The sequence below is a fragment of the Abramis brama genome (genome assembly GCF_963993115.1).
Source record: "Abramis brama genome assembly, chromosome: 2".
NCBI classification, from domain to species: domain Eukaryota; kingdom Metazoa; phylum Chordata; class Actinopteri; order Cypriniformes; family Leuciscidae; genus Abramis; species Abramis brama.
The window spans coordinates 25,479,774-25,504,168 of NC_139964.1; the positions used below are offsets into that span (position 1 = coordinate 25,479,774).

Genomic DNA, 24,395 nt, shown 5'->3' on the forward strand with positions numbered 1-24,395 from the left:
AATGGTTAACTTTTAAGGAATTAATTTGATTAATTATTACTCAATTATAATTTGTTCAATTTAATTACTTTTACAATTAATTACTAATTGAAATAGCCCGAGTAAAGATTAAAGCACTTTCTGTGTGGAAAAAGTTGCCTAGCTTTTTTTAAGTAAATGTCACTCCACATTTTTTTCAGTGAAGTAAACAATTAGTATATAATTAGGATTTACTTAATATACTAAAGTTTTTTTTTTACAAAATGATTCTTAGCAAAAGATACATGATTTTTCCTGTTTTATTTACTTTGACATAAAATCATTTTTTACAGTGCAGCGGCAGAGCTGGTGTGGGTGTACTTTGTGAATGGGGAGAAGTGTAGCAGGTCTAAAGAGTGTTTTATGTTCTGTATTCGGTGTGTTCTAGGTGCATGTATATTCTTTTTGTGTGTTATGAGTTCTGTTTGTGTGAGGCTTTAAGGCGTGGGATGTTCTTCTGTAGAACAAGCCTGCAGAGTAATGTGTAGGCTGGATCTGGGGTAAAACGTTCCAGACGTTTGAAGTTCGCGGGTCTGTGTGAGGCAAGAGCATCGGCCACACAGTTGCTCATGTTAATAAAGGGGCATTAAAACCATTAAGTGAGTCTATCATTTTCTCTGTACGCTACAATATTGAATCATTTGGTCAGAACGTAGATACCATTCACAAACATAAAGTCTTGTTTATATGCAATGCTGCATTTTGTTTTTAAATGTGAACATGCACAAGATTGATGCATTTGACTGTTGAGATGTTCTCTCATTTTAATATTAGTATAATATTCAATTGCCAGCATTATGATAAATGGGGTCCTGATCTTCAGGGTCACTTGTGTCACAGGATCTCTTCATATTCTAGAGAAGAAGTGAACATATGCATCACAAATAAGATCTCCTGTAACACCTTCACAACAACAGCAGAATAACTCACATCCAGTGTGTCGTACTCAGAACATCTGGACTTGGGGTCAAGGGTCATGTAGGCGTCCTCAGGAGACTCGACCTGACGACACACAATGATGAGAGAATCAATTCTCCCTTCATAACTGACAGGACACACATGAGAAGAAGCAGGAGAAGATTGTCTCACTGTTTTATGGTGTCGTGATCCTCTGTGGTTTCGCTCTTCTGATGGAGTCACTCGTTTCCTGTGAGAGAAGAAGAAATGAACATGAACACAAACTGACTCTGAATCTTTATGACGCTACAGACACAGAGTCTCTCTCACCTTCTGATGAACAGCCAGAGGACAAGAATCAGTATCACAGTCACGACAACAGATGCAGTGATTCCCACTGTGACTGAAGACCAGCTGCTTTCTTCAGCCGTGCAGACGAGAGAAAGAGAAACTCTTCTGAGACCAGTGCTTTACCTCACTACATACAGACAATGACCTCCAAAACTGAGACCAACACAGATGATTCTCACCTTTAACAGTGAGTGAAACAGACGCTGATCTCTGAGATCCATGTTTATTCTGAGCCTCACAGTAGAAGCGTCCACTGAAACTGGAGTTAAAGCTGGAGATGCTGAAACTCTGTCCAGATCCAACAGCTGAGGTTTCATTCTCCTTAAACCAGCTGAAGTTCAGAGCAGGAGGGTTTGAGTCACTGATGCAGTTCAGAGTCACTGAATCTCCCTCCACTATTACACCAGACGGACCGACCGACACTGAGACGCTCTTCGGAGGATCTGAAAAGACAAAAAGTGTCAAATGACATGCAGTAATTGAGCAAATAATCATCCAGAACTGATCTAAAATCAAGGCAGACTTACACATGACATTCACAGTCACAGCAGAGGAGTTCAGAGATCCATGTTTATTTCTAGCAGAGCAATAATAGTTTCCACTGGCCTCAGATTTAATATTAGGGATGCTGTATGTGTCGCCAGATTGCAGAATCATTCCTCCTTTAATCCAGCTGATTTCTGCAGGAGGGTTTGAGTCACTGCTGCAGTTCAGAGTCACTGAATCTCCCTCCACTATTACACCAGACGGACTGACGGTCACTGAGACATTCTTTGGTGGAGCTGAAAGAGACAAACGAGTGTGAAAACATGCAGCAAATTTCAACTCAATTCAATTATGTTCAGGGTTAAATGACATTATACTTTGCAAGCATTATTTAAAATTGCAACAGTGAAAGGGACTGATGATACTTGATGACCAATAAGACAGCTTGGATAAACTGTGCACTAAAGAATATCAAGAATTTCTTTCACCACACTTAGCTGTAAACTCAAGAGTTTGGGATGTAGTTCAACATGTTTTTACATAATATTGTTTCCTGAGCCACTACTACACTTCTCACAACTTTCATAGACATTTCATTCTAAAGACATTTCTACATTTTCTGAGGAACATGTGAGGTGTTTCAAAATAAAGTTATAAAAGCTCTCAGCTCACTTACATACGGGTCTTACAGTGATGTCAACAGATGTGGAGTTGAGTCCCTCATGGCCGCTTATGGTGCATAAATATCGGCCTCTGTCCTCCAGCCCGACAGACTCCAGATAAAGCAAGTTTTCCCCATGATGACGACTGTGCAGACGCCCATCTTTCCTCCAGATGTAGGTTGCAGTCACGGAGGGGATGCATGAACCGCAGACAAACAAAATCCAATCTCCCTCTGTCACATTGTCAGACTCGGTCTGTACCTCCACCTCCGCATCTGGACCAGAAAGAAGAATCTCCTTATGTGCTTAGTGTGTAAATACAGCAGAGAGTCGACATGAATATGACAGTCTTTACTGGTGAAGCATGGCACTAAACACCACATTCATGTGTTTGATTCCCAAAGAACATACTTTGAATACACTGCAAGTGTTTCAATGTAAATTTAACATACTTTGGATATAAGCATCTCACAAAGGCATGTAAATGTAAAGATCTATTTCTGAGCCTTCTTAAAGTTGTCATGTAACAGAAGACGTGATCTTCTTTTCTTCCCTGGGACTATATCCGAGTGAAACATAGTGATGGGCTCTTTCAAACCACTGCTTTATGAAGCTTTGAAACCTATTGCGAATCGTTTGTTTTGAATCAGTGATTCGGAGCGTGTATCAAAACTGCCAAAGTCATGTGATTTCAGTAAACAAGGCTTTGACATAACTGTTTTGAAATTTCAATGGTTTGCCGCTAGGAGACGATGATCTCTATGAACCAGTGTCTATGATCAGTGATCATTTTTATACATTTGTAGACATTTCAAATGATACATTTGCATAATAAAAAGGAAAAAGTTGTAGTTGATAGTCTCTTATTGATCTGATTAAAACAAACGAAACAAGCCCTGCATTTAAAAAAATAACACATTATACACTTAATATTTAATGGTATAAGATGATTTGTTGGTTGCATTGAATAGATTTGTTTATGTTTGAGCTGAGAGTGCTGCATTTACACCATTCTGACCAGCAGGCGTCCCAGCGGGCAATTGATGTTGAAAAGACATAAAATTGACATCCAACATTGACGTCAAAAAACTTGACAAATATGCAAATCAAATCGACGTTAAAAACTTGACATCCATTTGACATCCACACACCGATGTCCTATTCTCGACCAAAATAACGACACAAAAATAATAAAATGCTGAAAAAATCTAAACTTCTTGAGTCGACCACCATATATTGCTCAGCGATTCTCTGCCACCGGGGATTGAACAGGGACCTTTTGATCTTTAGGTCTACTACAATGTATAATAATAATGGTTTCACTATAAATAAAAAATATGAATAATATACAATACTTTATGTGGGCAAAAATGCTGTATTGAATTACAGTTCAATGTAGTTAATCAACAAATCATAAATGTAATACTCACTCCACTGCTTCCATGCAAGCGTGGGTATGTAAATAAAATTAGAAACCAGTCCGAAATTGTTCGTTTTTATTAAGCTAAAGTCCACCCACAGTGATTTTACAGTTGGGCACACACACAACGGCTACACACAGTTCAAAAGGAGATGTGCCAAATGGATGAGTTTCAATGCCTCCGTTAAGAAAAAAATGCTATGTAAGGCTGACAAAGAATTCATATGTAATAAATAGGCTGTCAATCAAACACATTGATGTCAGTGTCCGTGATATCCTATCAAACTGACGTCTAAACCATGAGATTTGACTGAATGTCAAACATATTGACCTGCATATACTGTACATTAAACCAATTTCAGTGTGGGTATTAACTTTCTCTTTTCACCTAATAACCAATGCAAGACTTTGCCTCCCAGACTGATAATGATTAAAATGATATGCAGCATGTTGATCAAGTCTCGACTAACTTTTGACGTCAAATTGATATCAAGGTGCCCGCTGGGGTCACCAGCACGTGGGGTTTCAAACCAGTGAATCATTTTACAAGGTCACAATGATTTTGCCAAGACATTTTCCTGGATCAACATATTTTGCTGATACTGGAATAACATTCCTGTCCAAACATTTTGTCCCAACCCTATCCCTATGTAACATGTCTGGCCTTTCCTGTGTTTTCATTTCTGCCCTCTGTGACCTAGTTTTGATTAGTTAAAGGCAGGGTAGGCAGGATTTTTCTAAAAACTTTTTCCCAAATTTGTTTAATACCAATCTGTCTTTATATACCAATACATAATTAAAATGTAAGTACTCTGGAAAAGAGAGTAAAAAGTCGAGTGTCTGTAGTCCTCTCAGGGCTGCAATAAACACAGGGCTCCTTCCAAAGCCACGCCCCCAAAACACATGAACACGCGATGCCGACCGCTCAGCTGGAGGAGGACGCGCTTGCCAGCGCCGAGCGGAGAGGAGCGCAGTGCATGTAGTGACATCATGTCAGAATCACATGTAATAAAATACCTAACTTTATCATTAATATAAACAACTAACATGGCTGTTAGTACTCACTATCAAGCTAGCATATCGATACTGGTAAAGTTTAAAATATATTGAGTTTGATTCGGTAACGAGCTAGTGACATAAGGCAAAGCTAAAAACAGGTTGCATTGATACACGTTTTCCCAATTACCATCAGTTACACTGTGATGAAGGTGAATTTCGTGTAAGATTCATAACATATACGGTGTTTTGCATGTAAGAGCTTCCACGATGAAAGCACTGTTGGCTCTGATGAGGACTACACTCCAGAGACAAGTACCTTTCTACCTTAGTTCCTTTTTTTGCCTTGTTTGCCTTCGCTGACTGTATATGCAGGTACTGGGAATTTTGACTGCTCTTTCTCTGCCATAATTGTGATTCTTCCTAGCTTCCGTGCCTCTCTCCGTGCCTCTTCCCCTCCTCGAGTCAAACTGGTGCGCGCATGTGGGCAGCTCCTGTAGCAGCAGGGGTGGTAGCCATGGTAGCGAGGGAGAGTGACAGTCGCCCAGCCAATCATTTCATTCGTTCCGAATGGAAATAAGTAGCTCTGTTTATTGCAGCCCTGATAGGACTACAGACACTCGATTTTTATACTCTCTTTTTCAGAGTACTTACATTTTAATTATGTATTGGTATATAAAGACAGTTTAAACAAACTTGGTAAAAAGTTTTTTAGAATAATCCTGCCTACCCTGCCTTTAATTTGTCTCCCCCTGTGTTTATTAATTATCTTGTTTGTCTCTGTTCATTTAAGGCCAGTCCTCCTTTGAGATAGTGTTTGGTTGTGTTTATTCTTTGTTGTTCTCTGAATTTACTATTAAATAATACTAGAGTTCATTATCCTTCGTTGGTGCTTGGTTATATCAACCAACCGTTACACCCTACCCCTAAACCTAACCATCCCTAAAATCAGAGGAAAATGATAGGTGAATAACTGATGTGACATTCATTTATGCTCCTCTCTGGCCAAATTTTCAATCGGTTTTCCCACGGAATTGGTCTACTTTTAAATTGCCTACCATACTTTCTAAATTTAATTCTAAGTAAAATTAAGTTCTCACACCTATTATCCAACTCACCTGTTACGTCGAGACGGATTCCCTGTGCGTTCATCCTGATTTGGCCGGAAGAGGTGTTGTGCACAAGACGGAAGATACCTGCGTCACTCTTTCTCACGTCCCTCAGGATCAGCGAGCAGTTCCTCGCGTCAGACTGCACAAACTCCACGCGGCCTTCAAACGCAGGGTCCTGAGAAACTCTGACCTCCTCCTCCGGTGATTTCTCATGGAGCCATTCCACTGAGCTCACCTGCTCATGTTGAGGATGAATGTATTTGCAGGGTATGAGCACCGTCGACTGCTGAACAACACACATACTGCCGATAATATGAGTAACGTCATCCTGCACACCTGGAATACAAACAAATGCATGCTTGAAATGCTGATTTGCATTTCAGTTGCATATAAAGTGTATACACTGACCACCGTGAACTATTGAAAATAAAAGTTCCAAAATTTGTATTATTATTAGTTTTACAGCAATTAAATGAACTTTTCAGTGAAGAGTTCTTAAAAGAAACAGTTTTTTCATAGTTTGAAGAACATTTTTATCTGAAGGGCCTTTTTCCACTATTAAAAAATTACAAAAAATTAATGTTTTAGCCATGTTTACACGGTCACTGTGATTTTGCCAAGTAAGACATGTTCCTGGATCAACATATTTTGAAGTCCAAAATGTAGTCCTTACCCTATCCCTACCCCTAAACCTAACCCTACCCATAACTTTTCCCTAAAATCAGAGGGAAATGATAGGTGAGTATATAACACTGATGGTGAAGCACCTCACCCTGGTTCTAAGCCTAAACTTGACATAAACTTTAAACGTGTCCCTCGAATCTGATTGGTTGATTGGAAAGTTGTTCATGTGAACATGTGTTGAACATGTGGTACTTGGTGAAATCACGTTCATCTGTTTACACCTGGTAATAAGATGCGTTTTGGTCGATCTGATCACAAGTGGACGACACTAAATACAGGTGTAAACGGGGTCTAAAGCGTTTTGAGCTTGTCCACTTCCAGGAAGTCAAAACGCATTCGAAGTTCGAACCATACGTCAGAACGCCAGCTCTGCATTGGCCGATGCTGTTCACGTGAGCACGACGACACATGTGTGTGATGCTGATGCAGGAGCTGGCCAATAATGAGCCACCGTTCTGACGAAGAACCATGAAGCATTGCACTGTTTACAATGTGAACCAAGAGAAGAAATTGTTGAATAAAGTTGTTATTTTGTGCACAAAAAGTATTCTCGTTGCTTTATAACATTAAGGTTGAACCATAGTCACATGGACTATTTTAACGATGTCTTTACTCTTTTCTTGGCCTTGAAAGTGGTCGTTGCGTTGCTGTCTACACTCTAAAAAGAGATGTGTTAAAAAACAACACACAAGATGTGTTGATGGCATTTTGACACGTTGTGTATATTTTTAACACACAATGTGTGTTAAAATGTAACTCTGGATAGAATAGCACTGGGTGGAGGAGAGTTTGTTTTTATGAAAAAAAAATTATAGGTATATTTTATATGGTATCCCATAAAATGCTCTAAAATAAATAAAGCAATATATTCAAATAAATAAATTAAATCTTAATTCATGAAAACTTAAAGGGTGTTTTTTTTCAGCCAATCACACCATGCCTCTTTTTCAATGTCTTTTTCAAATGCTGCTTTCACTTGTTATTAATAACCAGATTAACTTTATTTCTGTCAGACTCTACAGAAGCTCTTATTGAGAATTAACAGGTTTTGGTGTTGACGATTCATTGAATGTTTCATTTAAAGTCACCAGAATTATGATTAGTGTCAGCTTTATTTGGGCTCTTGACCCTTGACTCTTTAACATTAGTTTTCTCTGATTGTTGTAAATGTGTATTTAATCTGTGCATTAGAAACAGCAGAAAAAATCATGAGAAAAATATGCTCAGATGATAATATTATCATCATGAACATGTAAGATTGTTCAGCAGAAGCTCAGAAAAAGTTTAATATTTGAAAGATGAGTGTAATAAAAGATTAGCATAATGCAATTAGCTTAAAATTAATTTTTAAATACACAGTTCCTATAGAATCTTACAGTCTAAGGTATCAAACAGATATCAAGAATCAGCACATGAATCTCAACAATGGTGACAAACGAAATGCTTCATGCCGCAATGCATGCTGGGTGCCACCATAGTGCAAATCTCATCCATGACTCCCAGCATGCATTGTGGCATGAAGCATTTAGTTTGTCACCATTGTTGAGATTCATGCGCTGATTCTTGAGGTCTGTGTTTGACTAATTTCTGCTGCAGATTAAAATTTTCAGAAAACATTTATTTTATTATTCTGCTCTGCTGGACAGCATGATGTAGTGTCACAAGATCATTATAAGTAACAGCACATAAATAAACTAAATGCTCACCATCCATATACTCATAAACTTGATTAGATCAGCACTTGCTGATTATGACATCATCAAGAAACGTCTGATCATATTTTCACTCGCCATAACAAATGTATTTTATTAAAATACAATTAAAGCAGCAAGAGGAAAACTAAGAGTAAAGGGTCAAGAGCTCAAATAAAGGAGCCATTAATCACGATTCTGGTGACTTCAGATAACACATTCAATGAAACATCAACATCTAAACCTCTGTTAATTCTCAATAAGAGCTTGTCTATGTAGATTCATGATGTCTAAAACATCCAGCTAATAAAATGTTCAAACAAACTCTTTATTAAATGTCACTGGACTCCATAAACACAAGTTAACAATATGTTTCAGTGTTCGTCCAAACACTCAGTTGTAAAAACACAGGAAGTAACTCTGGCAAATACACACCGACTACAGTCACATGTGACACATATCTGACACAAGTTGAGTAACTATAACACATTAGTGTGTAAAAGGTTTCAACACACTTCTGTGTAAGAGGAATAACACATTAGTTGTGTTAAAGGTAATACAAAATGTGTAGTCCTTATAAACACAGAGATGTGTTAAGAATCGACACAGGTTGTGTGTTAAATTTGACACAACATGTGTCATTTTTAACATCTCTTTTTACAGGTTGTGTTGTTTTCAACTCATCATTTTGAGTGCCGACACTCACCATCACTGTGAATGGTATGCAGTGTTTGCTATGTTCTCAAACTAACAGGCCAGTGTAAATACAAGTTATTTATATACAATATTTTGTCAGTTGCTACATTTCAATTAAATTCAAAGTGCAAACTCTGTTAACTGTTATCTCTTCATGAACTTTTGTCAAAAGCAGCATTATCAGTTAGGGGTTGAAGCGTGAATAACTGAATAATGTCCAGTACAGTGAGTCTGTCCAATCATTGAGCTTGAAACATTGTGTTGTACTTTGTGTGCACATGCATTCTGTTCTCGACTATTGATTAAACGGTTAATATTTTTGCATCTGGCCCTTTCGCTTTATTTTTTAAAATGACACAATTTGTGTGTTAAAATTACTTACACATTTATTGTGTTAAATTTGACACAACATGTGTTGTCCCTGAGCACACTCACTACATGTGTTAAAACTGACACAACATGTGTCATTTTTAACACCTCTTTTTAGAGTGTATATGGGGGTTTCAGAAAGCTCTCGGATTTCATCAAAAATATGTTAATCTGTCTTCTGAAGATAAATTAATGTCTTACAGGTTTGGACAACATGAGTAATTAATGACAGAATTTTAATTGTTGGGGTGAACTAACCCTTTAAAAATGTTCATAGATGACACTATTTGGTTTCTTATGTTATAAAAGAAGTATAATGAATGCTCATGTCACTTCAAAATGCGAACTCTCATAAAACTTCCAGTTTCTTTGTCACTGTAGATTGCTGTCAGTGTGAATGCCTCTTTAAAGCATAGACAGTATAAGAAATGGACACAGGGACCCCATAGACTGCAACGGAGAAAAGTGAAGCAAATTAGAAGCACTCACTTCCTGATGGCTGAGCGTACTGCGCAGACTCAAACTGAGCTTGACGACGTGGATGTGACGTGAGCAGCCTGCCTGACAGTTGTAAGTCTTCTAGTAGCTGTGCCAAGCGAAATCTGAATCATTCCCTTCCGAATCTTGCAGTGACGGAGAGTGTGAGTAGGAGCTGTCCATGAGCTAGGAGCAGGAGCAACTTTATGACTCTCTATGGGCTTCTCCCTTGACTTTATCGGACTTTATGCCTCCACGTCCCCCTGATTGACTGCGAGCTTCTTCTCCTGTCTATACAGTAGTTTCCAGAGAGTCGCGTGGTTATGACGCAACCGTTAGCCTATTTTTACAAAAACTGCTTCTACGGGGCCATAACATAAGATACAAGGTAATGGAGCCTTTTATACATTGTCGTGTTTCTTTAGAAATAAACAATGGACAAATAGTGACTTTTTAAACGCCTCAGATGTAAAGTTATTCGCTGTCAAAGTGACGCCAAAATGAATGGGAGTCAATGGGATGCTTACAGCAGGTGATGGCTTGTTAGCCAATGGCGGCCGCCGGGGGTGGTACGCTTTTCGGGTCCTGGATTGCCCCCCTGCTTTAAAGCAACACTAATGAACTTTTCCTCTTCGGTCGCCCTACAGGTTGGAAGCGGAATTGTCCATTACCGCTGTCGTAAATAATTTTGCCGCCCGCAGCCTACCGTCACACGCACGCTCGCTGTTTATCCAGCACCGGCTTTGCAATGAACGATGTCCACAGACAAGGTAGAGTATGTTGCATGATTTTATGAAAGTATGATGTATTGCGACATCAGAAACGAAGAAAAACTAAATAATGACTATTGTAACGCTTGACGTAAAGCAAGTCAAATTTGTAGTTTTCTTATGTCTCATTCGAACTACAGAAACGCGACCCGGTTTGGCAAACTTGCATAGTGTGGTTAAAGCAGATATAGGGCTGCAAAGCAAATCCAGAAGTGCCGTTCACCCTGTTACGACTTGATGAACCACTGATACGATTTTGGAAACATTTTAAGGTAAAAAATGTTCCTTAGTGTTGCTTTAATGGAGACTAATTCATTATTGCAATCACAGAAAGCTGCAAGCTGTGACTTTTTGCTCAAGTGACCCAGGATGCTGAAAGAGAAGTTACTTTAAGCAATATTATAGATATTGTGTTACCTGTTGCCATCAGAGAGATCCAGATGAAGCAGTGAAGCAGTACAGCTGGACACACCTGCAAGATATGAGATTTAGCAGGACCTCCATGACATCTTTAAGATATCTGATCTGTCTTTACACACTCTGAAAATTGACAGAAGTAGCAACATCACCCATATAAACTAATATGTATTCAATTCTGTCATTATTCCTTAACATTTATCAGAAAGCCTTTATTTAAAGCACTCAGCCATTGCATGACCTGCTCCTTACTGTACGTCTCGTGCTAAAACAGTGCAGTGCAATAAGCAGAGTAACTTCAGCGGGTTAAGATAACTGTCAAGAAAACCATCTCAGGCATTTAAACAAAAGATTTTGAAGTGAAATATAATACCATAATGCTGAAGTCTTTCAATGATGGGGACGATCAAAACAGCCGGCAGAAAGTGAAGTCAAACGCTTTCGTAAGAGAAACTGGCCAAAGACCAGAAATAATGTAGCCTTGCCCTCTTCCCCTTAAAACCATGAGAACTCGAGTTGTTATAAATAAAAAAAACTGCTGACTGCACTGCTAGTAAATGGTGTCATAACTACTGAAAATACTGTAGCTCTGAAGATGCCTTAGTATTGCTCATGCTTATGATGCATAAATTGTCCCACAGTGTTTTTAACAAGGACATGAATGATGCCTCAAATTGAGTAGACTTAAATAAGGCTTGGTTACACTTTATTTCGATAGTCCACTTTAGACATAACTATAAGTAACTTTTCAACTACATGTCAACTAATTCTCCTTAGAGTATTAGAAGGCTGTAGTAGACTGTCAGTAGACTGATAGGTTATGGTTAGGTGTTAGGGTTCGGGTTAGGAGAATGTTGACTTAGTTGCCAAGTTACTTATAGTCAGTAGAATGTCTGTTGGAGGAGCATCACAATAAAGTGTTAGCAAGTAGGCTATTAAGCAGACAGTCTACTAATACTCTAATGACAGTTAGTTGACATGTAGCTGCAAAGTTACTTATAGTTAGTAGAATGTCTAAAGTGGACTATCTAAATAAAGTGTTACTGGAGGATTTAAAGGTACACTGAAGGAGGGATCCATCCGAGAACTATCTAGACCACAATGTGTTGGATTGTCATATTTTTGTGTTTCTAGAACATAATTCAAATGCTTAAAGAATAGAATATAACAAAGTAAGACAATCTGCCAGTTGTAATGACTTGTTACTCTTGCAAAAGTGATGTTATAGGCCTATTTCTTGGTTCCACAGACTGTTTTTTTTTTTTGCGGTCTGGTCTTTGAGACACTGCAGGCGTTCTCAAATACTTTGGAGACAAATTTGTCGTCAGTTAAATCTGACAAAACCTCCATTTGTAAAAAAGTATAAGTAGATATAGTAATAGTGGCTGTATTATGTCCATATTTAGATAGTGAAGTCGTGTTGCGTGTGCGTGCGCTTGCGCGCGTTCCTCTTCCTCAAACTTCCGCAAACTCTTTTCAGTCATTCGGTCAGTCATCATGTCCAACAATAACGCTAGCAGCAGTAGTGTGGCTGTGGCGACCAAAGCCGTCAAACAGCTCAGACTAGAGGCGAAAATACGAAGAATTAACGTAAGTATGTCGGCGTCAACTTTAAAGGTGAAAGAGTTTGTGGGTTGAGGAAGAACACGGACAAAAGCGTTTAACCGGTGTGAGTTACTGCTAGCGCTAACGCTAACCGACAAAACAACTATTTAAACGCGTTTAAACTAACTTATAGGTAAATGACATCCGTTTTTTAACGTCAAGGCAACTCGGAGATGTTTTAAAGTGTTTATGATAGTTTTATACGGTCAGATCTGCATTGTAGTCGTAAACTTTAGACTGCACAGTTAGTTGTTATGCCCTCTGCTCATTAATAATGCAAACGCACAGAGAGCAGCGCTATAACTGAGACTCTGCTAGTACTATAGGGTACAGTGATGGCATCAGATTGCAATATTATGGTACTTTTTTAAATACTGTCTATAGCACTTTAAAAAATACATTTGTGTCTAAACAAAACAACTCTTTACTGTGACAGAAACTTTTTTTTCCAGCTCAAAGATACTTTAATATGAAAATGCCAAATTTTCTCTATAATGCATGCAGTATATTTAATTATATAATAACACTGTATTATGTTAAAGTACTGTTTGTTGACCTAATTTTCAGTTAACTAGCGTTTATATCCTTTCCCATATATTCATCATGTCACTGTGTTGTCTGATAAAAATAGATGAAGGCCTACATTTGTTTAATAGAGATTATATAATAACTTATTTCAACCATAAATTTAAGTCAAGATACCACAGGTAATTAGGTAAAAAAAAATCGATAAATAGATACTCTTCTCAAATACCGCAGTTGATTAATCACAGGACATTAAGACAATTGCTTTTTATTACAAGTTTTTTTTTAAATGTTGTTTAAATATGTGATCCATTATCTAATTACATCTGCAGTAATTTGCATATAATTTCCAGAACGGAAATATGAACTTTGGATAAAGCCAGGTTCAAAAACTGCATTGATGTATTGTTATATAACTCTAAATATGCAAATAAATAAATAAGAAAATACATGGTTAAATATGTATTTTGGATGTTTTCTTTTCACTATTCCGAAGCAAAATAGCCCTCAAAATTGACCAGTGCATGAAATAACAATGGTTTTGTCTGTAATATCTTGCCTTAAAAATATGCACATGTGTCAAAACATTATGTCCACCTGCCTAATATGCTGTCGGTCCTGCCAAAACAGCGCCGACCCGCAAGGCATGGACTCTGTGAGCTGCGGTCTCTGGCATGAGACGTTAGCAGATTCTTCGAGTCCTGTAGGTTGTGAGGTGGAGCCGCCGTGGATCGAACGCGTTGGCCCACATTCAGTTGGATTGAGGACTGGGGAATTTGGAGGCCAGGGCAACACCTTGAACTCTTCATCATGTTCCTGAAACCATAGTGTTTGAAACCATGAAACCATTCCTGAACAGTGTGTGTCAGGATACATTATCCTGCTGAAAGAGGACACTTTTAGGAAGGGGTGCACCTGGTCTGCAACTATGACTGTGTTTACGTGTGCACCAATAATGCGATTATTTCCAGTAATCAGAGTAAGGTCTTAAAGGGATACTCCACTTTTTTTGGAAATAGGCTCATTTTACAACTCCCCCAGAGTTAAACAGTTGAGTTTTACCGTTTTCGAATCCATTCAGCCGAACTCCGGGTCTGGCGGTACCACTTTTAGCATAGCTTAGCATAGATCATTGAATCGGACAAGACCATTAGCATCTCTCTCAAAAAAATGACCAAAGAGTTTCGATAGAGTTCCAGCAGGCGTAATGATATGACGCAGCACCTGAAAATAGTCGACCCTGTAGTCTACCGAGCTGTGGACTATTTTCAGGTGCTGCATCATATCATTACGCCTGCTGGACCCATGGTACGGCAGCAAAGTTTCTTGATTATTACGCAGGAATGAGAGTATAGTTCATCAGCCTAGAAAATCGCAACTTTACATTTTCCGTCGGTCTTAGTACACGATGTAACTACAGAAGAGTCAAGTTTTAAATAGGAAAAATATCGAAACTCTTTGTTCATATTTTTGAGAGAGATGCTAATGGTCCTGTCCGATTCAATGATCTATGCTAAGCTATGCTAAAAGTGGTAACGCCAGACCCGGAGTTCGGCTGAATGGATTCGAAAACGGTAAAACTCATCTGTTTAACTGAGCCTAACTGAGTTTAACTGAGTTGTAAAATGAGCCTATTTCCAAAAAAAGTGGAGTATCCTTTTAATCGCAGTAAGATGTTTACATGACATGAGCAGAACTCGCTCCAGTTTACATGCAAGTTTCATTATTCTGATTATTCGCTTATAAGTATGGTTATTCCACACTCAGATATGCATGTTACCGGCCATTGTTTTAATCTTCTCACATCAAATTCGAAATTCGTTTTTGTGAATATTATTCGGCGCGGGATGAACGTCGCAGTGCCTACACTGATCGCACTCTGGTTGAAGATGCGCAGCAGAGTGAGTTGTGTTGACAGTTTAGCGTTTCGGAGAAGAGAAAACGTCAGAATAATGTCACCGAGTTCATTCATGAAGTTGTGTGAACGACACACTGCATCAGTGCAGACTTTGGTCAGAGCGGAAATAATGCGATTTTACATTCTGCTGTGTTTATCAGGGGTATCTGGACTCATTTATATCATTTAACATGTCGTCTTCACTGCGATCTCTGCAGGTTTCTCAAGCTGCCACAGACCTGAAGAACTTCTGCCTGCAAAACGCCCATAAAGACCCTCTTCTGATGGGCGTCCCGTCCAGCGACAACCCCTTCCGCCCGCCCAAATCCTGCGGGCTCCTCTGAGCTGATCCCGCAGAGGTTACAGCAGCCTCCTGACCTCCTCTCAGCTAATGCTAATGCATGCACTAAATGCTCTCGTTTGTCTTTGTCATGATTCCATATATTAATATTTATGTTATATCTGTTATTTCAGAGCCGATGAAGCCGTTTCTGATGATGCGTCTGTCCTCGAGCGTCTGTTTCTACCTTTACACTACTACATAAAGACCCACACAAACACTAGAAAAATTGTTTGTTTGTATGAACTGTATTATGTATAATAATACTTTGATTATGCTGAATTTACACTGTATGGCATGGTACGATCAGTTACTGTATTAACGTTTCTGAACATGCATTACCCACAACACGCCCTGTGTTTTAAAAAGCAATTCCGTTCAAACTTCATGTACTAAACACTATTTTATTTGTGATGTGTATAAAACAGTTTGTTGAAGATTGTATGAAGGTTTCCCTGGTTTATGAGGAAGGAATTGAAGAATTAGCTGACTTAAAGAGACAGATTTTTACTATAGTGTTTTACTAATTTATAGCCAGCAGAATTTGGCTTGAAGGTCATTTTAAACAAGCATTTGTGTTCAGATTCAGTGTTCACACTAAACATTGCACGGACGTCTCCCTGTATCTGACCCTCATCAGCTGATCAGTTGATTCAGGTGTGTTTGATGAGGGAGATCCTGATCTACACGATCGCCTACTGGATGAACATGTTACGTTTAAATCTTTTTCAATGTCTTTTTGCCTTTAAAATAAAGTGTTATTGATCATTTGTCTGTTGTGTTGACTTTAAAGTGCATATTAACCTTTAATATTGTAAGTATTTCTCAACACTTAGGAATGTGTGTTAGCTGTTAAATAGACCGAAGCTGTCGATCACTGATGAGATGATTGAAGGAAACAAGTCACTGGAGCTCTCGTTTGCTCTGTAACACGCTTTAATGTTTTTATCTAACTTTTGAGAAGGCACAACAGATTTCTTTGCTCTGGTAAGACATGTTAGGTTAACATATTTGCTTATATATCTATCAGATATTTAATTTATGCTAACATGTGTTTTAGATAAATTACTTAATGTTATTTAAATTACATTGAAATCACCAAAAAAGACGAGCAAATTTGCTGTGGTTTACGGATTTCACAATCACTTCCACTTATTTTGCATGCACTGAAAAGGAGAAGTTGCACAAGGCATCAGTGTTTTCTGTAGCCGTGATATCTAATGTTGTGCTGGTAGTATTTCTGCAGGGTTATGGCACACAAACATCTCTCGAGATCACCATCGTCTCATATCCGAGCTCAAGACTGCTCAGGTAAGTGTGATCACACACACACATACACACGTGATATGTAACGGTCAGAAAGAGCAGCCTGAGTTTGTCCTGTGTTTGTCAGAGATGCTGAACTCAGTGTGTGTGCCTCATCATGATGAAACCACAATCCACTTCACACACAGCAGGATCTCCAGAGAAGAGCACAGAGACCCGATCAACTCGTTACAGGTGCATGATGTGCCACACCTGAGCCTCACTACACTACACTACACTTCACATCACGAGCCACGGCAAATCATGTCAAGAACCTCTAAATAATGAACAAGGCTGTGATATTATTTTCACATTATTTATGCTTATTTCCTGACACATCATGGCAGTATTTATTTTACTGCCTTTTAATTCAGGATTTATATTATATTATATTATATTATAGGACCCCATCAAAAATGAGATGTAAATCTCAAGAGGTTTATCCCAAAATAGAAATAATATTACTAATTAATATTTAATTATGTTAATATTATTATATTACTTCCTTTATATTATATTATTAAAGACTGACTGGACTTATTGTCTTTCACAGGAGCAGCTTATGGAGAAGGACCTGCACATCTCCAGGCTACAAGATGCTCTGACCTCTGAAAGAGAGAAGGTTGTGTTATGATGGGTTATAATTCCTGCAGTAGAGCGCACCAGACGACGGTCGTGTGTGTGTGTGTGTGTCGTGTGTGTAGTGCGCGCGGCTGCAGTGTCGCTGTCACCAGCAGGGGGCGGAACTGAGGCGCAGAGAGCAGAACATCAGCCGCATGAGGGAGAAACTCTCTCAGCTCTCCGACAGACACAAGCAGCGCGGAGTGTGTGAGACTCACGGCCCGCGGTCACAACACGGTTTCATGTTCAACTTCTAGCGACTTCATTCACTACCTTAATATTCTGTCCTTTCCCTTTTTGAAACATTTGCCCTCGTTAACTTACAATAATGTGTCACACATGCTATTATTCTGAGTTTATATTAGTATATTAAAAGTTTATATTACACAACCCAGACAGCAAATAGTGTCGCCCACATCAGGTAGGCGTGGAATCCACATGTACTGTACCAGATGTGGCCCGGATCTGGGCGACACTGTTGCTGTCTGGGAAACTCCCCTGAGTGCAAGATGATGGCATCAGTATTTTTGTGCGTTTTTTCCTCAAGTTTGAGTGCATTAACTTGCAGACTAAAAAGCCACGAAACATTAAATTAGGATGCATGCATGCATGAAACCCACAAACTGAACAGTGACAACAATATTCCCCATCTATAGCCATGGAGATCATAAATGTGTTGCCAAAGCGGACAGGACGGAGAGAGCCTGGCTTCAAGCCCGCAAAGGCTGATGGGAGGTACAACCAATGACCCGATATACTGTACAACGCGCTTTAATCCATCAGAAACATTTGTGTAATTTGCAATAATGTGCTTTATTGTGGACTTTAAGCATCTTTTATGTAAAATTTGAGGAACAGGAATTATTTGTGGAGAGAAAAGTATAGAAAATATTTGCCTATTCCCCCCCAAAAAAATGTCTTTTGGCTCGAGCGCTTTGTGTTTCCCCCTGCAGGACGGAAGAAGCACTGCGTCTGCTGCTGGACCGGAGAGAAGCTGAGCTCAGAGAGGCCATGAAACTCCGGCACGCGCTCACCACACTACTGCACATGCTCAGAAATAACATGGCACAGGTGAGAGAGACCCCCGCACATGCACTGGAAAGATCTCCTATTAACAAAATGTACGGCAGAGTTTGCACAAACTATACTCTAAAAGGATGTTCTTCACCGGTATTGGGCAAATGTGTAATTCTGAGAGTGCAGAAAAACATCCTACTTCATCAATTAAAACATGTCTTGACACCACAGACCCCTTTGCAACATACTGTTCCTACTGAACTTTAAAGTTCATGCAAACTGCTGAGGCTTCAAACTCTCGTGATTTTTATTAAACTGAAAAAGTAAAAGTGATCCGAAACCTGTTCAGTAGCAGCCTTGCAATGTTTCACATGAAACGGGCCTTGCAACAGAAGTGGCCTCTGTCCCACCGCCATCATGGAAATTAACGGGGGTTTGGGGCAAAAATGCCACCAAAATTAATAAAAATGCCCCCCAAAAATCAAGATATACAGGGCAAAAATGTCCCTGCATAAGATCTTGTTTTTAATACTTATAACAGGATATAGAGTGCTGTTTTGTGATAGTCTATTGATTTTATACAACAGTTCAGTGAACAAGAAGTTACTTTTAGCTGACTTTCCTTATTGGGGATGAGGGGCCTCCGAATTGCAAAGTCTGCCTCTTTCAGTGTAATATGTGATGCACACTTACTATTATTTACATACTTGCATACTATTTAGGATATGAAGTATGCAAATTGGGTGTATCATATAGTATAATCTTTCTAATTAGATACTACAAGATGACCATACAGGACTGGGGGATGAGGACAAAGGCAATGTGCTGGTCCAATCAGAGCAGGGCCTTGGTGATCATGTGACCGGAGGTGTGGTCCAGGAGTGGATGCAAGTCCAGAAGAGACTCCGGGAGCTCGTGTCTCAGAGTAAGAACTGCATGAAATTGACCAGTTAGAAGAGGTTTTATGGACTGAAGTCAACGATTATCTATATATACAGTCAAACCAAAAATTATTCAGACACCAGATATTATTTTGTATATTTTTTTACGAGTGTGATCAGGACACTATAGTTCATTTATGTAAGTGAGGATAGCAAAATAAAGTAAACTGTGACATATTATACCCAAAAATTCTTCACACAGTGACTACCAGTAAAATTATTCAGACACTTTGAGCTGACCATGTTTTGCTGAAGTGTTTTTTCTTTAATTGCTAATGTGACCTTTTCACACACAGACTGAACTAAATGAAGCATTGCTTGGTAATCGGTTGAGCTAAACTGGTATTATCTAATAGTGTAGTTAAATTTAACAGCTGACAGATATTCAACATAATTCATTTATGAGACAGTCTAACAGAAGGATGGACAAAACCAGAGAAATATCAACTGATTTAATAACTCTTCTTGTCATATTTTATAACCATTTTCTAAACTATAGCGAATAAACTGTGATAATGTGAGAAATGTTGAAGGTGTCTGGATAAGTGTTGGTTTGACTGTATATGTGTGTGTTCATCAGGTGCTGTCGCTCAGGGAACGGACCAGGAGAAGCTGCTGGCTCATCTGGAGGAGGAACTGGAGCAGAGCCGGGAGCTGATCCGAGCACAGCAGGAGTTACTGCAGGTCAGACACCAGAGCTGGGGTTCGCACGAGCTCAAACCGGTTTCCGGGTTGAATGGCAAGTTTCCTGGAAACGGTGTGCAACGGGGTTTCAGATACGTTTTCTCTTGTTTGGAGGGTGTCAAAAATGTCAGCCCAATCAGCAGCAACGTGCATTAAAGAGACAGCTCGCACAATGGGTTCCGAGTCGTTTACAAATGTGTCCGCTGCAGCTCGGTAGATGCAACAATTGAAGATATTACAAGACATGTTTGTCATTTCATGCTGAAATGCGAGGCAAATGTTGGATCACAATAATTAGGAACCACAGGAATCCCTTCACTCGATTGAGATGTTCTCTTTTAATCTGGACGGCGAGGGCAGTGACTGTAACATTGAGCGTATTTTGCAGTATTAAACACGTATTTATACCGATTTCATCAGGCTCCCGAAAATTCTTCAAAAAGAACACAAAGAATGTTTTCAAAGAACACAAAGAATGTCCTTCTCAGCTGCCGTAGATGCAACTCTTGCGTCATCAGAACAGGGTGTTCAACGCACCACCGTTTCCGTTTAAAAAAACGTTTTGCAACTTTTTCTCGGGGCTGAACGCAGCCCTGATGTCCCGTCCAACTCTGTGTTTACCACAGTAAAGTGAGTGTGTTCTCTCAGGACAGTGTGACTCCGCCTCTCCCCGCGGTGCTGATGGACTGCTACTATCTGGAGGAGTGGGAGCGGCTACAGGACCGCTGGGAGGAGCTTAACCGGCAGAGGCGGAGCTTCCAGCGAGAGAGGCGGGCCTTCACTGAGGCGGCTATCCGATTGGGTCACGAGGTGAGAGACACTTGATTTATGCGCCTGTTTATCTCTCTGAACTAACTTTTCTTTGTCATTTTTGCTCATTTTGTTTGAATCAGCTGGTGTTTTTAGTGGATGAAGTCAGTTCTCCTCAAGTTTACACGGGCAGAGGAACCACAGGTGTAGAGAATCACATCAAATTATCAACATGATCCACTAAGGCGGGTGTTTACATGACACTTTCAACTAAAAACTGAAAACTTTTTATGAATTTTGGCCGATTTATTTGCACGTCAACGGCGCTTTGGGGGACTGAAAGTGCAAACTTTTGAAAACTGGTTTCAAAGTGCAAGTTTTTGTGAAAACGGTGACGTCATGCACATTACGTGTTCAGTCTATAGGCGTGTTGTTTATATACAAAGTGGCATCGCAATCTACTGGCCAGGATTTAAAAATACAGTATTTTAAATGTTTTTCACGGATCGGTGTGAACGGGATCGTTTTGACAACTTTGTCGTCTGTACGTGAAACTTTTCAAAAACACAAAAGGAGTTTTCTGTTTTCGGTACATCATTGTCATGTAAACGTACCCTAATTCTCAACCAAGCACACTTCCAAGGGGTGATTAAAAATTATAATAAAAAACAAGCTTTAAAATGAACTAAAACAAATAAACTCGAGGTATTTCTAATTAGAAGTCACTCCCTCAACACCTGTTATTTTTATTTTAAAAACCAGAGTTCTCACGGTCTTGGAAAACCTGGATATATGCAGTATTTTTAAAGTCTAGATCTGGAAAAGTCATGGGAATTAATAAAATCTTAAAGTCATGGGTGTTTTATTTTTATTTTATAATACTAAAAAAAATCTAGTTATGCTCTAAAAGATAAATTGTTATTTGTGAGTAAAAAATTATTTACAAACTGAATTAATTTATTGAACTAATTCAGTTAGTGAAACTTAACTTAAAAAAATATATTTTAAATATAGTTTAACTAATTTTTTACATAATTATAAATATAATTTAGAATATATTTTATATAAATATTTTAATATTAAATTTAAATTGACACTCATTGTTCTGGAAATAAAGTTTGACAATGATCAGCTTTGTCATTACAGCAGAAGTACCAGAAAAATCTTGGGATCCTTCAAATATTGACAGAAATCGGACTACATATCACCCAGCGCACTTTGCAGAGCACAAAAGAGACGTTTTGAAGAATAGTTACACAGATTTTTGCTACATGGACCGTTTACAGTGACCAGGGAATTGTCGAGAATTTAAAATAAAAAATAAAATCACCATGAAGTATAATAAAAAATAGTATAATCAACTTTTGTTATGTGAACAAACTGAGTGAAGGCTTGCATTTTCATTTAGTCTTCTATAGAAAACAATAACGGCATATTGAGTAAATAAAAGGATTTAATTTTCAGAATCAGAATGAGCTTTATTGCCAAGTATGTTTACACACACAAAGAATTTGTGTGTGAATATCTTGGCTGAATTTCTCCTTATATGCAGCTTAATAATCTACATTGTCCCTCAGCAGTGTGTGTGTGTGTGTGTGTTTCAGAGAAGCGAGTTTGAGCAGCAGAAAGCCTCCCGTTTGAAGTCCGAGTTCCTCAGTTCTTCTCCCGTCAAGAAAAGCTGTCAGTGGAACAGGAGAGAGAGCACAGCGCTCAGCGACCCCCGTACATGCACACACACGCATGCACGCAAACACACACAGATCAACATTACAGCATCACACTAACACAGCCCTGTGTGTGTGTGCAGGTGCAGCAGCTCCGGATCAGCTATCTCTCTCTCCATGTGTCACTCCGTCATCTGAGAGGTCAGGGGTCACGCCAGGGTCCCGTCAGAACGGGGTCATGACCCCCAACACCCCTGAGCTGTACTCCGCTCTTAAACTGCCCTACCGCAGGTCTAATATCTCTTTAATATCTCTAATATCTGTGTAATATCTCTGTCACGTGCTGAAACGAGAGGTGAATGATACAGTCGGACTCAGTGCTGTCCTTTTCTCTGTCTCTCAGGTCTCGGCGGATCCTTCTGTCCCCTGAGGAACACAACACCGACTGGCCCTTTTAGTTCACACACTTCAAGGAAATACTACGTGTTTTGTAAAGATTCAGTCTTTTTTGAATAAATTAAATAAAGGATATGCATTATATATGTGGGATTTCCTTGTGTTTTCTCTTTCCAGTATATCGCATCTCTCACAAATGCACACTTCATATTCACAATTGTATATATTGTTTTGTAAGCTGAGACCGGGGCTAGTTGTCACAGGCTCTATGGCCGGTTTCACAGACGAGGCTTAAGCTAGTCCTCGACTAAAATGCATGTTTGAGACAAAACAAGTTGATTTCAGTTAAAACGGCTCAAGATGTACACCAATAATGTTTTTTTGTTTATAAAAGTAACTTAAATGATCTAATTGATAGTTTAAGTTTAAACTATCTTATAGTTATAAGGCCAAATTCTGGCTTAATCTTAAGCCCTGTCTGTGAAACCAAAGATTTCTATTCAAAAATATGCTTTTTTTTTTGTATGTTGGTTTTAAATACTAGTTCAAAAATGTCTTAAAACAATTTTTGTTAAATATTAAAATGTTAAAATGAGAATATTTAATTTGAATGTAATATTTGTGGTATAAAATGGGTAACCAAAACACATTTACAATCAGGATTTCATAAAATGCTTTGCAGGTATTCAAAATTGTACATAATTTACATTGACATTTGTTTCTTATTTTTGATTTTTCTTATTGCTTCTTAAACTGTTTGTATTTTCTCTTACAGTATTATTTATATATATACACACATACATATATATATATATATATATATATATATATATATATAAAAATGTATTGTTTATTATAATTATTACTGGTTATTGTCCATTATTGTGTATTATTTTATATTTATAGTCTTGTGTTTCTTGCGAGGAATAGACAAAATTCATATATGAATATTTTTTGGTTTGTTTGGCAAAATAAAGGTTCTATACTTTTTTCTTTCTTTTTTTTGTATGTTACGATCGTACAAGGCCTTTTTAAAACGCCATAGAGTATTTCATATTACAAAAACGCTTCTTCTCCAACCAGTTTCAATAAACAACGGTTTCTCGTTGCGAAAACTTACCCCATATGGTGTTACAATAGTAATCCCAGAGGAATTCAAATGAAATTTATTTCACTTATCAGTCTTTTTTTTTTCTTTTTTTTTCAGAGGACACAATTGGCAAACCAATCATGCCCTAATTGGTCTCGTGCTGTGACGTCTGCCCTTTAAACCCCACGCGTGTTCAGCGCGTGCAAGTTGTTTTGGTGGCGAGTGTGACATGGCCTTTTCCTCTCCTCCGTTACATCTGGTCAGCTCATAGATCCATGGAGTTTAAAAACGATTATTTCCAGCCCTGGAATGACTACCTGGGTTTGGCAGACCTGGTCAGAAGAATGCATCGGTCGGGACAGCAATCAGGCTCGGATGAGGGCAAAAGTCAAACAACCGCCGCGCCCGTGGAGTTTCCAAGCGGACCAGCGCGCGCGCGCACGACAGAGACGAGCGAGGAACCCTGCAAGAACTCAAGCGACCAACATGAGAGGATGTTTTGCAGTTTCTGCAA

General features: G+C 38.8%; 3 protein-coding genes across 7 annotated transcripts; 2 read left to right on the forward strand and 1 right to left on the reverse strand.

The window, feature by feature from the left end:
- Positions 1 to 253: 253 nt before the first annotated feature.
- LOC311077900 (B-cell receptor CD22) lies at positions 254 to 11,500 on the reverse strand. The gene is made up of 10 exons (XM_084106548.1): positions 11,420 to 11,500; positions 11,047 to 11,101; positions 5,949 to 6,278; positions 2,429 to 2,689; positions 1,794 to 2,048; positions 1,446 to 1,709; positions 1,246 to 1,336; positions 1,108 to 1,165; positions 949 to 1,020; positions 254 to 872 (listed from the first exon to the last, which is right to left on the reverse strand). Exons 1-10 carry the CDS (start codon positions 11,420 to 11,422, stop codon positions 801 to 803), a joined length of 1,461 nt encoding a protein of 486 aa, XP_083962674.1. The 5' UTR covers positions 11,423 to 11,500; the 3' UTR covers positions 254 to 800.
- A 1,008-nt stretch (positions 11,501 to 12,508) lies between these two features.
- On the forward strand, positions 12,509 to 16,183 carry LOC311078427 (guanine nucleotide-binding protein G(I)/G(S)/G(O) subunit gamma-5). Its single transcript, XM_084107207.1, has 3 exons — positions 12,509 to 12,636; positions 15,292 to 15,432; positions 15,548 to 16,183. The coding sequence occupies exons 1-2, from the start codon at positions 12,544 to 12,546 to the stop codon at positions 15,415 to 15,417; spliced, it is 219 nt and encodes a 72-aa protein (XP_083963333.1). The 5' UTR covers positions 12,509 to 12,543; the 3' UTR covers positions 15,418 to 15,432; positions 15,548 to 16,183.
- An 80-nt stretch (positions 16,184 to 16,263) lies between these two features.
- LOC311078426 (afadin- and alpha-actinin-binding protein B) lies at positions 16,264 to 22,935 on the forward strand. 5 transcript variants are annotated; one of them, XM_084107202.1, is made up of 12 exons: positions 16,264 to 16,400; positions 16,649 to 16,724; positions 16,807 to 16,913; positions 17,272 to 17,576; positions 17,996 to 18,074; positions 18,293 to 18,410; positions 19,131 to 19,281; positions 19,878 to 19,981; positions 20,630 to 20,791; positions 22,336 to 22,453; positions 22,539 to 22,686; positions 22,799 to 22,935. In XM_084107202.1, the coding sequence occupies exons 4-12, from the start codon at positions 17,495 to 17,497 to the stop codon at positions 22,851 to 22,853; spliced, it is 1,017 nt and encodes a 338-aa protein (XP_083963328.1). In that variant the 5' UTR covers positions 16,264 to 16,400; positions 16,649 to 16,724; positions 16,807 to 16,913; positions 17,272 to 17,494; the 3' UTR covers positions 22,854 to 22,935. The 5 variants fall into 5 exon arrangements, with proteins under 5 accessions (XP_083963328.1, XP_083963331.1, XP_083963330.1 ...); XM_084107205.1 differs by having other exon boundaries at positions 17,272 to 17,542; XM_084107204.1 differs by lacking the exon at positions 16,264 to 16,400 and having other exon boundaries at positions 16,579 to 16,724; positions 17,272 to 17,542.
- The last annotated feature ends 1,460 nt before the right edge of the window (positions 22,936 to 24,395 follow it).

Bases quoted from the DNA above. Each gene is read 5' to 3' on its own strand.
- LOC311077900 (XM_084106548.1), bottom strand. The intron at 1,710-1,793 runs GTAAGTCTGCCT...TTGTCTTTTCAG, and splicing joins TGTGACTGTGAATGTCATGT to ATCCTCCGAAGAGCGTCTCA. The intron at 873-948 runs GTGAGTTATTCT...CTTCTTCTCTAG, and splicing joins CTGAGTACGACACACTGGAT to AATATGAAGAGATCCTGTGA.
- LOC311078427 (XM_084107207.1), top strand. From the start codon at position 12,544: ATGTCCAACAATAACGCTAGCAGCAGTAGTGTGGCTGTGGCGACCAAA. The intron at 12,637-15,291 runs GTAAGTATGTCG...CGATCTCTGCAG, and splicing joins CGAAAATACGAAGAATTAAC to GTTTCTCAAGCTGCCACAGA.
- LOC311078426 (XM_084107202.1), top strand. From the start codon at position 17,495: ATGAGGGAGAAACTCTCTCAGCTCTCCGACAGACACAAGCAGCGCGGA. The intron at 22,454-22,538 runs GTACATGCACAC...GTGTGTGTGCAG, and splicing joins CACAGCGCTCAGCGACCCCC to GTGCAGCAGCTCCGGATCAG. The intron at 22,687-22,798 runs GTCTAATATCTC...TCTGTCTCTCAG, and splicing joins CTTAAACTGCCCTACCGCAG to GTCTCGGCGGATCCTTCTGT.